General features: G+C 38.6%; 1 protein-coding gene across 10 annotated transcripts in view; it reads right to left on the bottom strand.

The window, feature by feature from the left end:
* The window catches only part of LARP4B (La ribonucleoprotein 4B), a 57,550-nt gene that overhangs the window by 21,190 nt on the left and 21,269 nt on the right, over nucleotides 1-15,091 (bottom strand). For 4 of the 10 annotated variants that reach the window (XM_064637790.1, XM_064637813.1, XM_064637807.1 and 1 more), the window contains exons 3-6: nucleotides 5,519-5,666; nucleotides 5,167-5,328; nucleotides 2,918-2,999; nucleotides 2,291-2,427 (exon numbers count right to left, since the gene is read on the bottom strand). In XM_064637790.1, the coding sequence (XP_064493860.1) occupies nucleotides 2,291-2,427; nucleotides 2,918-2,999; nucleotides 5,167-5,328; nucleotides 5,519-5,666 (529 nt within the window). The other 6 variants (XM_064637744.1, XM_064637753.1, XM_064637780.1 and 3 more) reach the window with 5 other exon arrangements.

Genomic DNA, 15,091 nt, shown 5'->3' with positions numbered 1-15,091 from the left:
TTTCGAACATTAAGAAATGAGCAGACGATGACTGAGAATACTTTCAAACATATGAAACCAAGTAGACATGTTCCTTATAATTTCCACACTCTTCCAGCCTAGAAATTCCCAATTCAATAGCATTTTCTTCTAAAGCACACGTTGAGTCATGTTCTTTTTTGATTCTTACCTTAGTGGTAACGTCCACCAGCCTTTTCTGAGAAATCAATCACAGAAACACATAATACCAGGTTGGACCTCTGGACCATCTGATGCAACTTTTCTTAGCAAAAACACGGTCTAGACAGGATGGCCCAGTTCCCTGTCCAGTTGAATCTTCAAAGTATCCAGTGTTGGGGAACACACTACTTCCCTGGTAAGATTATTCCAATGACTAATTGTTCTCATTGTGGAAAATGTTCCTCTTGTGTCCAGTTGGAATCTCCCAAGAAGTAACTTGGACCCACTATCCTCCATCTTTACCACATGACTCTTCGTATAAAAGGAGTCTTCATGTTCTTTGTAGCCACAGTTTAAATACTAGAACATGGTAATAAGGTCTTTGTCATAGAAGGTGACCAGGTGTGTCAAGCACAATTTGCCCTTGGTGAACCCAAGCTGATTTTTTACAACCAGGTGCTTCATTTGACCCGTGACAGTCCCCAAGAGGATTTGTTTCATAACTTTCCCAGGAAATGAAGTAAGACTGTTAGGCATGTAATTTCCTGGGTCCTCCTTAAAGCCCTTCTAATAGATGGGGGTAACATAAGCCTTCCACTCTTCTGGGACATCCCTTAATCTCCACAGCTTCTCAGAGATTATGGAAAGTGGTCTCACAATGATGTCAGCCAGCTTTCTGAACACCTAAGGATGGATATTTGTCAGGGTCCCTCAATTTGTAGGGGTCGAGCCCCTGAAACAGTTCACACATCAACTCTTCCTTCACTGACAGTGCATCTGTGGTTACATCAACCTGGGTCAACCTGTTCCCAAGGTCTGGGGCCCATCAGTGCTGGTAAAAGAGGTGAAGAAAATGTTAAGAATCTGTCTTTTCAGTGTCATTGGTGACCAGTTCACCTCTCCTGTTTAACACAGGGCCAATATTTTCCTTCTGTTTCTGTTCATTGTTTACATACCTGAAGAATCCTTTCTTGTAGCTTTTGACATCTCTGGCCAAATTCAATTTGAGCTGAGCTTTTGCTTTTCTAACTGCATCTCTGTGCACCCTGGCAATGCCCTTGTAGCTTTCAACAGGTATTCATCTACTCCTCTATCTCTGGTATGCCTCTCTCTTGGTTTTGAGCAGACTTAGAAGCAGAGTTAAGTCGAGGGGGTCTCTTGATCCGCCTACTTTCCTTACCTTTAAAGGAAGTGAAATGTTTTTGTGCTTCCAGGAGAGAACTCCCAGCACTCATTAGCTCCTTTATCCTCCATGGAAGCTTCTCACAGAATCCCTCCTAACTGTGCTCTGAGCAAGCTGAATTTTGCTTCTCTAAAATCTAAAACCTTAGTACCAACCCTCAGTGTGCTCAGCATGACCCTAAACCCCACAATGCTGTGATTGCTACAGCCAAGGCTATCACTGAGACATTACAAAGCAGGTTCTCTTGGTTTCTGAGTAGGAAGTCCAGCAGTGCCTCATTCCTGGTCAGCACATCTAACACTTGTACGGGAAAACAATTCTCTACACATTCCAGAAACTTGATGGATGACATGAGCTGCTGTATTGTTCTTTCCACAAATGTCTGAGAAGTTGAAGTCACCTGTAAGAACCAGGTTTGGCTGATCCAAAACTTGCTTAAGTGACCCAAATATTGCTTTGTTGGTCTTATTGTCTTGGTTTGGAGGTACTGTAAGATCCCCCTTGGAGATAACCCCTCTGAGCTTGACCCAGAGGTATTGCACAGAGCTTCCAGTTGATGTAGTTGACTTCTATACATTCAAGATTCTGCTAAAAGAGAGTGACTTCTCCATCTCTTCTTCCCCACCTATCTTTACAAAACAGCTTTGAGACATCCGTTGTGATCCTCCAATTACGTGAGTTGTCCCACCATATCCCACAATTTAAACTCACATTATTCTTATTTGCACAGATCATTATCCAATACCAGCAATATGAAGTAGCTTTGATAAAAATACAGTTCTATAACTGTGATGGTCTAAACTGCAAGCTGCTTGGGCTGTTTAATGCTTTACAGAAAAATAACGCCCTATTATTGCAATACATTAAAAAGGAAAGATTGAAAATTCAGATTAATAGTCCTATGGCAATAACCAAAATGCTTTCTGAAATTGAGGAGCTTTTACTTACATCTCAGCACTTCAACAATCAAATCCATATCAGTACTGAGTTTCTTGACATGATCAAGGTTTGCTACTGTCATTATTGGCACATACTGATCACTGTCCATCTGTGATATAAGGTACATGTCACTGGCAAGATTTTCTCTGTTGGGAGAAAAAAAAAATAAAAATGGACAAGTGTCACAGAAACAACTTGAAACAAAAACTCATCTCATAGTAGAGGGCAGATTCCTTCAGCATTTTCACTAACTAATTAAAATCATTTGCTTAAATAAAGCTTAAGTTTCTCAGCTTTAATTTGAAAAAACAAAACAAAACAAAAACCAAAAAACAAAAAACCCAAAACAGTAAAGGTCATAAAAATTCATCTGATCTGTAATTGCTCATAGCTACTCTCACTTCAAATCAACATATTTGCTAGTTTACGCTTTAGGTTTCATGTTTAAGTTTCATGTAAGCTTTAAGAGGTACATCAATACGATACTCTGAAATTAGCATGTTAATTTCCCCAAATTCTCATCCTTTCCATTTTAGTTTTAAGTGACAGATGAAAAATATATTAACACACATCCCAAGTTAGGTACTAGGTCTTGTTGGTTATCCCCCAGTTTGCTACATTTACGTGTATACATACCTAGATAAACAGAATTCCAGTGTCTTTTTCAGTAATTCTCGTAAATCTTCCTGACCTTCTGGCTGCAACTGTTCGTTTCCACCTAATAATTAAAATATTTCGGATTAAAATGTAGTTCTGTTGTATTACACAAGAGATATTTTAATCAAACCATCATGTCTATTAGTCACTATATCACTGGTAACAAATTTTCAGATTCAATAGATGTTCATTATGTATTAGTTCACCAACCACCAAAACTGCATGGGAACACTTTTTATTTAAGACAGAAAAGAGAAAACATGTCTGACTTCACTTATTAACCTCTGTTCTCCAAATACATGAAAATCTGAAGCATTTTAGAAGAACAGCTACAAGCCCATCTCGAAGTAAATACTGAACTGATTTAGCTTGTAGACCTGTCCTCCATTCTCAGAAAACCAACCTCTTTCTAGCTGACTAAGCACTGACTAATGCAGCAAGAGAGCAACGTAATGAAGGCACTCCATACTTCAGCCCTCACTCGAAATTACCGATACACTAACTCAGAGAAGAGTTCCAAAAATGAGGTTATAAAATATCAACAGATATACAATCTACTAGCAACACATGTGTAATTGACAATCTTTTGGTTAAGAAGGCAAAATTAATTTTTTTCTTATACTTGGGAGTTTCAAAATTATCATCACATGGAAAACATGGACTTTTATGTTCATTTTAATTTAGACCCAGTATACTAATGTCAGTAGAGGTTAAACTAATTGTGCCAGTGGGAGAACTGTCTAAAGATTAGAAGTTTAGTGTGGCTTTTGGAGATTTATAAAACATCTAGTAACATGTTATTTAATATATACCTACGTAAATTAGGTTTTTTTTAGAAGTATTGCCCTCTATACCCTTCCCTTCAGTAACTTTCATCCTTTTCTTCAGCTTTCCTTAACCATTCTTCTTCCTAAAGCAAGTTCTAATTTCTTCCCACCACGCTGTCCTTCACGTGTTCTACTCTGAACAAGATAAGGTCAACACCTGAGAAATACACTTATGTTCTAACCACTATTTTCCTTCCCCATCTCCCCTTTCTTTCTTGTCCAAAAGCCAGCAAGGACCAAAATTCTCTGCATTTTAAAAAATAATTATTAAATTAAAAATCAGATTTCAGACTTGGGACCACCTGTGTCACTCACTATTCACCAGGTGGAACAGATCCAGTGTGCTGTTCAGCTGCTTACAACACTATCTGACTCTTGTTAAAAGTTAACTATTTTGGGCACATAAAGGACACGCTGGCAAGTTTTAACACTAATCTGAAGAATACTGTTCCCTTCTAGACTATGAGGCACCTTTAATACAACTTTCTACTTGCCATCTAGTTATTACTTAATATTCCCCAATAGTACCCTTAAGTAGAAGAGTCAAAGAGAGCTTTCAGTTTTTCAACATAAGCAAGGATGATCCCACGACCGTGTCTGATTTTACTTGTCTTGATTTCCAGCTATTATGGATGCTATACTGGTAATTTTAAATACATGTTATAAAATCAGCTAAGCACAATGAACAAGGAACAGACCTCCCGTGAATCTCAAGAAACACCCAGCACATTTTCCTCTCCTTCCCATCCCTCAGTTCAAGTAGTAATCCCACATGCATCTTGCAGACCTTCTGTCCCTTTCAGTGAAATATAAGCATGGCTGAATCTCTACACTACTTTCCAGAAACTTCTTAAAACATACCATCTGGTATAGACTACAGCTACTACCAGTTGCACTGAAAAAAACCCCTGAAAGTTCATTAAATAAGAATGCAAAGAAGTTAGACTAAAATGTTGCCTATTTTAGCATTTCAAGTACAAGACAGGTCTTTCCACACATTAACATTACTACTTGAGACACAAATGCTATGTGAATCTCACCTCACCACCTGACCCAACGAGAAACGTGCAGCTTAAAGAGGTAGATATCTAAATGTAAATGTCTAGGGATTTTCATTCAGAACCACGTTCCAGAAAATACTCAGTTAAATCCAGAACGTTTGTGCAGCACCTCATAAGACTTATACCAGGACAAGACTGGTCTCCAAACATGCCTAAGTGTGATTGCAGAAGACACAGGATTTTCTAGGGTCTGTTTACAGCATGCAAATCTTAAGCAACAAAAGTGGTGTAGTTTGGGGGGGCTTTTGGGGGTTTTTTAGATGCTCACTGTTCAACTCAAAATACATGTTTGGTTTTTTTTTTTCAAACTAAGCCCAAGCAAATACTAGCTTTCTCTTACCTGTCTGGGTGGTTTCATGCATAGACTCATACTCAGAATGATCGAGAGCCAAAGGGTTCATATCTGTCTGGTCTGACACCGAAACAGCTGGTGACGGCTCCGGCAGCTCTGTCAGCACTGCATTCTGATGCTTTTTGTCGCCATCACCATTGGCATCCAGTCCTGCAGCACAGATGACAAACACTCAGAAAGCATTCTTTCTAATCACTGTGACTTCACAGCTACAACTAAATCTGAAATAAAGTTGCTTACACGTTTGCTTTAATTTTTTTAACAGAAAACTAAAATTGAGAAAATTCTGCACTGAGTTTTAACTTTTGCTTGAGCAACAGCTAGAAAATGTCGTTCATACCTTCTTTACAAGAATCTGGAGGTTGGTCAGGTATTTCTTCCCACGTTTTGCTCACACTACCATCAGTGGCACCACTTGCTTCCAAGTGTAACATATGATTTCCCCACACCTTTGCATTAGGGTTTAACTCGGAAACCTTGGTTGACTCCTACAAAAAGAAATTGATTATGCACTTTGTGGATGCACAGCATGCATCTGTGTGTAGATATGTACAGTTTCAAATAACAGTATTAGACATACAATTCAAGTACTGTCAAGTTTTTTCACATCTGAATATATTGACTGAATTCCCATAATCATTTCAGGTACAAAAACAACTGAATTGTGCTGCATGGAATTCATTTCCCTGATTAAGAATCATCAGAAAAGGCTAGCCAAGCAAAGCAAACAACAACAAACATTTCAAACCCATACTTGACCTAGACTTCAGGCAGTTCTCTAATATACATGTCTACCTGATGTTGACTATATTGGTATTGTATCTGTTTCTGCAAAATAACATTAAAGAAAAAAATAATCAAGAAAATACCAAAGTACAAGGTTTTTTTTTTCTGAACTTATATAAACATGTAACATTCTTGATGAAGCATTATGGAAAATTGAAAGCAATCAGATGTGCATGACAACTTCTGTCATTACTTCAAGAGGAGGAACAGTGCATTAGGACAGAAGAGATGAATTATCAGATCCAGTTAAAACATCAAGACAATCTCCTTTAACCTGGATTGGAAATGCACACATTTAATGATTATATATGGTTATATACAACCATCACATAAATGATTATATCTGTGCTTCAGAGAGATTGCTCTCTGCAGTGCAAGCATCTACAATACTTTTTTGATAGTTACATGAGAAAGTTCTCTTGTGTTGCTAATGTTTGAGCAAAATGCATTAAATTATTCCATACAAAGAATATACTTGGAATGTTTTAATACAATTATACTGGGAAAGAGGATTGTTCATATTAAGACACACTAAAAAAGCTCATTGAAAATTTGTTTTGTGAATTTATGGATTCTAGGAACATTGCAGCATTTAAGACAGGCACTCCAAAACTCCATGAAGCTTTAAATCTTCTTAAACACATGCACTCAGATAGTTATTATCACAGTGCATAGAAAATATATCCAGAAAGCAAAAAGATCTAAAAAATCTCAAACACACCTATTGAGCAACAGAGAAAAGACTTATAAAAAGTGGAAGTGTTTGACATAACTACGTGAATAGTAACTATTCAGAGATGACAGCAAGTTCCATCAGTTTCCACTTTTAATATACAAAGTTCCCCCAGGAGACAGCAAACAGCCCCAAGTTCAACCCACTGCCCACACTGTGACTGCTGGGCAAGGTCAGAGCAACTGCTCCAAGTCAGTGAGGGGAACAATATCCAGCACTGGCTCTGCTCAGCAGGGAAGGAAAAGGAGCAGCAGCTGCTGCAGGTTGGCTTTCACAGGGTAAGTAGGGTTGGAGAGGACCACTGGAGGTCATCCAGTCCAACCTCCCTGCTCAAGCAGGGCCCCCAGAGCTCATTACTCAGGACTCTGTCCCGACGGCTTCATTTGTTTCCTATCCCAGCTTTCCAAGATCCAGCCCAGCTCATTCCCCTCACTTCTCCTGGTGCCAGTCCTTTCTCCAGCACTTCAGAAGATCACCTCCAGAAGTGAGCAAATATTTCCTAGTTGCTACCAAACAAGAACTTCAGGAAATCCACAAACATTTCTTCCTCTACAAAGGTAAAGAGCACTATTAACAGTCTGCAGAAAGCTTCCTTTCCCACACTGAAGCGTTTATCTTGAGTTCATCTGGAACTGAGAATCTGCAATCAAGTCACTTTGCCCAACGTTTAAACTTTCACACAAAGTAAACAGAAACAAAAAGAAAAAAATATATTAATATTCAGCAACATTTTGAACTTCTGTATTCTGTACAGCATTTGGTTTTGCAAAGGAAAGGGAATAGTCAGCTTCAGGACAAAATAACATGATCTGTTTAACTAAAGAAACCACAGTTTGACTTGGCTTAGTCAAACTTCTAGCTTCGGCTTTAAGCTTTAACATCAAATCACTTCTGCAGAATACTTACAAATTCGTCTTTATTTTGCCATCCCCAAGTACCAGCATTTTCTGGTGCTAGCAGCTGATAGGGGTATCTTTCCACTGCGTATGAAGCACTTGTTAAATCTTCAGGTTCATTCTGGAAGTTTTCACTAACTATACAAAGTCTGTCATTCTTCATGGTATCATTAGAAACTGCATTATTCCATAAAAAGCCCACCAGATATTCACCATTACCAGCAGGAACCGTGTCAGAAAACAGCTGATTTGTCCAATCATCATTGCCAGTCTGAAGACTGATGAGATGTGGCCACATTTCGACATGGGGATTTTGTCTGTCCAGTTCATAGGAGTGCTGCTCTTGGCCACTGGGTACATCTTCCATCAGATCTAACACGCACTGCTCACTGCCTTGCTGAAATCCTGCGGCAACAGGAGCAGCACTCTGTATTTCATAGGAAGGAGTAGCAGCGTATTTGTCTACCTGCTTTGGGTCAACACAAACTCCAAGCTCTTTGTTCGAGAAAATCTTGTGATCTGGCAGCATCTGTTCCCAGGTTGTGGTCAAGTCATTTGTTTGAGGATTTAATGTGTAACTGGTGTTTTTCAATTCAGTAGTCTTGGCTTCTAACAGCTTCAAATTCCCACTGGTAAAAGGTTCTATATTCCCAGTTGATACACTAAAACCAGTGAGGTTCTGCTTTGAGTGGGTACCGACACACTGTTTTACTTCACTATCCTGAAGATTACATTCATTTACATCACACATACTTTTTTCAGGAGTTTCTGATCTTTCTTCAGTAAAAGACACAACAGGAACTGCAGTGTTCCCGACCTCTGGCTCTGGACTGGCACAGTGACGTAACTCAGGCTCTTCCACTGGTTTGTCATGCACATGAGAACACGCATTTTGACACAATGATGGTAAACAATTATGGGCTTTATGTAAGAGATGATTGGTATCGTCCAGATTTTTAGTCTCATCTTTTAATTTTAAGCTCCTGTATGTACAACTGGCTGCAGGTTCAGTGGAGTCAGAGGGAACGTTCTGACTATGAGCCAAACCTCCATTGCAATTGAAGATGTCTTTATCACAATCAACAATGTCAGCATCCAAATTTGGTTTTATATTTTCAGCATTGTTATCAATCGACTCATTGAGGTGAACTTCAAATTTTGTCTGTTTTACAGATTCGACTACATCCTCAGCTATTTTGGCTGACTCTGTCCTTGCACTCAATTGATTTTCTACTGCGTGGAAGAAATATGCATCCTGTTCATCTTGTCTACAGTTCATGTCTATTTTATTCATATCCTCACATTCCACAGGCACAGAAGAGACACTGTTATCTGAATTTGAATATTTGCATACTTTACCTTTACTCCCTGGTGACTCTTGTGAAACCTGACATTCTAGGCTGTTTTCCTTTAGGAACGTGTCATCTGTGCGTGGGTTATGTTGTTCATGAGATGTCAAAATGCCAGCACTTACCCACGGGCTACTTCTGCTCAAGTTACCAGCTTCCTCAGTCAAGTCACCAGTGACACGCTCACAGACACCTTCCTCTGTGCCACCATGGTCTGCAGCTTCAGCCGATGTCTTGACTTCACTGCAGCCCTTAATTTGAGTTTGAAAATCAGAACTTTCCTCCAAGTTTTTGTGCATTTCAGTCGTATTCAAAGATTCACAGCTATGCAAAATTGTACCTGTGCATTTCTCTCCATCTTTCAAGGACTCTTCAAAACTGCTGTGATGTTCACTACACTCTGGTGCAAACATTTGGCTATCACCATGAGTTCTTTCAAGTGTTTTCTTTTCCACATTTGAGTTTACTTCACTTTCTGGCTCTAGAAAGTAGACTTTTTCAGCAAGTTTTTCTACATTGTCCATTTCACGTAACTCTAGTGATAATTTAAAGTTACCCCTCATGTTCTCTGCCATCTGTTTAGTATTTGTTTGCTCTACAACACTTGAGGGACGCCCACTTAAACCAAGTGGTACAATATCAGAATGATTACTTCCCTCAGTTTTTCCTGAATTACATATTCCAGTGTCTAACAAGACACTGGAAATACAATCACTGTGTTTCACCTTTTCTGAGTTAGTGCTGTAGTGGTCCTTTTCAGCAGCATCCACAGGTTTCACAGAATTACAAGCTGTATGGAGTGATTCATTCCAACTGACAGCACTACCTATGGAATACACCTCCTCTTGCTGATTCTCAGGGATGATTTCATCAGATACTTTTGCTCTTAAGACATCTGTTACTGTATTGTCAGTATTTAACTTATGCACCTGACACCTGTCAGTCAGTAAGTTATCAAAAGACTGGATGTCTATGCTACAATATTTGCTTGTGTCCTTTTTCTGCATGTTTGGCCTATCCTCTTTTTTATACTCAAACAGTTCTTCCTGTGAATTAAACTTAGCTTCCACTTGTGCCCATCGCTGCACTGGAAATTCCTTCCCAGTGTCTAGAGGTCGTGCCATGCTGCACATTCCTTCATCAGTAACAGCTGAGTTATCTATGTCTGCTCCAGTCTCTTCATGCACAGTAGCTGGCACCTCTTTGTCCCCTGTCAGATCTTCGGCATCTACAACACAAATACTGTAAAACTCCCTGTCTTTCACATTTTGACTGTTGTCTACATCAAGATAGGAAAGTGTTGGAGGCACCCCTCTATGTGAACTTGAAACTTTCTGTAGGCTGTCACTCTTGCTGTCTTTAACGTTTACTGTTGTTTCATTTTGCCTTGAATGGTCACACGTCACTGCATAATCCTCCAGAAAATTTCTATTTAAGGAAATTTCACTCTGCAACCCTTTGTCCAGGATGTCTGGTACACGTGAATTCGAAATATGATCAAATAAGCAATGCTCTTGTACAGCTACATTTTCGTTATTAATATTACTATTAATGTTTTCTATATTGTTCATGTGCTGATCATTGCTATTAGATTTTTTAGGTGCTCTTTTTTTAATAACCCTGTCTTTCTTTTCTTCACTTTTCTGCAGATTTCCATACGTACCAGAGACTTTCAAGAGGTGACTAAAGGAATTAAAGAAGCTAAAAGGTCTGTCATATGTCCTCCTCGAGCTCTCATGGGGAGTATTCCCCATGCTTTTATATGACGGATATTTCCCTTTTCTACCCAAAAAGCCAGATTTAGAATTTGACACTGCGCAATCATCGCTACAAACGCATTCACTGCCGATTGTCGCAGCCGCCCCGTTAACTGTCCTTCCCACTGTATGCAGATCCTGGCTTTTCACAGTTCCAAAAATTGAAGATAAAGTTTTACTTATCCTTGACTCTGGTGCTTCCTCTTCCACAGATTTTTGTAACAAGCTGATTTTCTCCTCACTCGTGCTGTTACTCAATTCTTTACTGAAGCAGCAGCCCATGTTTAATAAGTAGTGTCAGAGGGTCTTCTCATTGCAAATCACCTTCCTCTTACACTAAACTAACTTTCTATGGCTACTGAGGAGACAAGCCAACACCCAACTGCCAAAAATAGCACACTTTAAAACCATGCAGGGGTTTCATATGTCATTGCCACTCAAAGTCCAAATCCCAGTTGCTGAGCAATGTTTCAGTATTTCATCATATGCACTGTAACATTCAAGTCAAATAATTCTAATGAGATTACAGTCTGTTTACATGTATTACCAAGTCTTATGAACTTCTACTGTTTAATTTCCTGGAGAGTTTTGTTCGTCCAAATCACTAAAATATTTAAATGACATCTTTCACAATGTCTACGTGTGCCAGAAACTACCTGCCTTCATATTTAACGTAACTCCCACTTCCTATACAAGGATAAACGCATTCTGGCTTCACATGTTTAAATCTCATGTCTAAATCAAACACATTTCGGACCATTTTCTCCTTCTCCTCCCTTCCCCCAAAGCTGAACCTACACCACAATTACTTCTTTAGGAAAAACAGGCTAAAGATAGATAAGACCTCATGTATTCCATTGAGCAGTCATTGTATGTTATCAGAAGCTAATTCTGTTCCAAGACTTTTTTTTTTAATTTGTTATCTGCATGAAAAAAAAAAACAAGCCATAATCCCTCAGTGACTTATAGCACTGGAGGGGGCCTCAAGATCATTTAGGCACCTCACGGTACTGTGGCAGGATTAATTATAGTTAACCTCCAAAAAATTTGTGTATCCTTTAAAAAAAAAACCCTCAAAAATATTTAAAATTATTGACTAAATGCTACTCCTCTTCCAGAGAAGTCTGTCCCCAGTATAAGTTTTCACTCATGTACATAAACAGACTTCCTTCCGACCTTATGACAACTAAAGCATTTTTACACATACGTATTTACATACTGAAATATTTCTATTACTTTGTCTTTTTAGTTGCTAAAAAAAGTGGTTCTGCTTCTTCAAAAAGAAAAAACCCAATAAAAAAGCTGAAAATACCCAGCAACTTTTTTCTGCTGTAAATGGAGTTGTTCTTATTTGCCTTTACATTATCTCACATCACTCAAGACCTTCTCTCAAATTCACTGCTATTATTTCAAATTTGGATCTCATTCTTCAGAGCCTGCAGATTGTACAACTACAGTACCACTCTACTCTGTTACTTATAAGATATTGAAAACACAGAATTCTGAGTGTAAGACAAGATAGACCCTTAAACTCTATTTCAAATGTTCTTTCAGATGTACATTGAATTCAGTGCTATTTTTCCACTGGTTGTGCACCTTAAGGCAACTAATACCCCACTAACTGTGGCCACAGAAGAATATTGCTGAATTGGCCAGAAAATACATGCCCTCCTCAGCACAGTCGGCTTCGAAATTGCCAAGTAAGAACAGAGGAAGACTATCCTGCCACCCCCAGCTTATCCAATGCATGAAGCCCGAAAGTGCCTGCAGCTACACTGTTCCTAAGGATAGGAAGTTTGATGCATCATTGCTGCCATCTGCTGCATTTTTTTTAATTCTCCCATGGGACAAGCTTATTCAACATGCTTCAATCTAGACTTAAAACTATGCCAAGTCACTCCTCTCTTTAGCATTCCCTGGAACCAAGAAAAGGGAAAGGGGGAGGGAGTTACTTATAATAGTTTTTTTTGAAGAAATGCCATGAGCAAACAATTTAACTGTTTTTAATGTCAGCTTAAAGTCACAGTAATACTTACAAAGTTCACAGCTATTCACAAAACTCCTTCATCAGGTAAAGAAATAACAAGATTTTTCCCTTTGTGATTTAACTAACTTGTGCTTTCCAGAGAGGAACTAAGTGTCTTTAAGAGACGGACCAGGGCAAAGTCCACTTTTCCAGTGCCTTAACAACCACTTCTGCTATCAACTAATGGGGAAAAAAATGGGTGAAGCAGTTCAAGCAAGCAGAAACTTCTTCCAGTTTTCCCATACCCTTCTCATGTGCAAAGGCACATTTTGTTCTTGTTTCTTCGGTTTTATCTAAGAGTTCCAGGGATAATTTCTATTTTTAAGGACCTATAGTACACATTCACGAAGTCACATTCCTCAGTGCTGGTTATTGTGGGATCACTTTACAGAAAAAGAAAAAAAATAAGACAAAAAAAAAAAGACAAGATGAATTTAAACAGAAAATGCCACACTTGTTACACTACATCATTCGAGGCTGCTTGTTTAACTTCCAAGACTCCTTAAATCTTAAAAACCTTCTGGCTATGCTATAGACTGCCACCTGACTTGAAAAGCACTTAACAGAGCTTGTGCTCAGCCACTTCAGAGTGCAGCTCAGCTGGGGAGTAGGTTTTGTTTATTTTGTTGGGTTTTTTACCCTTTATACATGCATATTTTAGCTCTGGTATATTTCTCCTCTACTCAAAGCCTAAACAGCTTTTCCCTCCCCATGAAACAAAAAGTGTTCTGAAGCACCACTTTCATAACCTGAACAATTACCTTTTTTTTAATAGGTATTTAGTCCTATGTCTTGCACACACCTATGCAGAAGGCAAGAAGCCAACATGTTTATTAACAGGAGTATACCTACCTAGCTACTTTAATTTCTCCATGTACCCATTCTTTGCAAAGGAATAAGGATTTATCCTTACAGTCTTATAGGCCTAAGTTTTAAAATACAATCTTAAGTTACAATAGCACAAGTCAAAACAGTCCTTACAACTTTCTGACATCTCACTTCCTTTATTCTTTTTCCATAATAAATTCATGCAATTGTAACAAGTCCCGAAGAAACAGTGACTATGCTGTACTCCTAGGTCATACTTGATGTCATGCCCAGCACCAGTTAAGGGAACAGAGAAGAGCAGCATCACAATAGATGCCAAAATGTCACTACTGCAGGCTTTTGGAAACAGCTGGTCAAATTGCTTAACTTTCCCTCCAATATACATCAAGGTTAATGGATCGCTAAGAGTTTAAATATGTGTTTCGTAGATTAAAACAATGAAATATAGGCATTAGACATTATCTACAGGTGCAAAACCATTCAGCACTTTTCTTATGGCCTCAATCTACAATACCATGAGAGAAAGGGCAAACACTGACCTGTATTGATCCTTCAGGATGCTGACACCATATATGTCCAGTTTAATGTCTAACCGTCCCATTTCTTGTTTAAAGCTATTCATGATCTCTTGAATTATTAAATACCACCTACTTGTTATAGAAACTGCTACTTAACTCTTAATTGGCAGATACTGCATGTAATACTGTGTATTGCCAAGTGATTTGAGGATTATATGTTATAGTGAATTTTCACTGAACTGTTACACATGCTCCTATATTAAATTAGTAAATCTAATTTCCTCAGTACCTTTTTATTCTGAGGCTTATCCTTGAATGGGTTGCAAAAGGATTTTTGAACACCGTAATCCAACAGCTCTAAGCCTGAGACATCCTTTTATAGTATCTCCTAAGAAAAACATTTTTGGGAAGTACAATTAAGTACCATCTTTCATTAATTTCTAGTTATTTTTCTTGTGCTTAGAACAAACAATATGATTGAACTTGAATTTACAGTACCTATAAGTGTTGACATAAACCAATGTACCACACTGATTTGAATTCCCACTAACAGAAACCCATGGCAGCACCTGATAATTATTCAACTAGGGAAAGAATAGGTGATGCTGATATTGCAACCAGGCAGCAAGTTCAAATGGCCTCACTGTAATATCCTTCACTGGAACACACCAACATTTGTGGAGCCTGTTGTCACTTGAGGACAAGAATCCCACCTAGAGTTATTTTCAAACTTCCAGATCAGGTCTTCAATTCAGCCAATCAAGGAATAAAAATTCTTTGGTACTTGGAAAAATGTGAACATGGCAGAGGAAGAGTTTAGGAAGAGTTTAGGATCAATAAGCAAGGAAAAAGACTATGTGTGCCTTTAGCATCAAAGGTTAGTTAAGTCCTGTCTGGCAGAGACAGGTCATACAAGCTACCTCCATCATGGCATTGGGTCTTGGCCTCTTCCCTCAAAGTAACCTCTAATTTCTAGCAGAAAAGTGTTATTATCAAAAAGGAAACACAGAAGTGAATTAA

Source organism: Pseudopipra pipra, chromosome 1, assembly GCF_036250125.1.
Source record: "Pseudopipra pipra isolate bDixPip1 chromosome 1, bDixPip1.hap1, whole genome shotgun sequence".
Taxonomy (NCBI): domain Eukaryota; kingdom Metazoa; phylum Chordata; class Aves; order Passeriformes; family Pipridae; genus Pseudopipra; species Pseudopipra pipra.
This window is presented reverse-complemented; position numbering and strand designations above follow the sequence as displayed.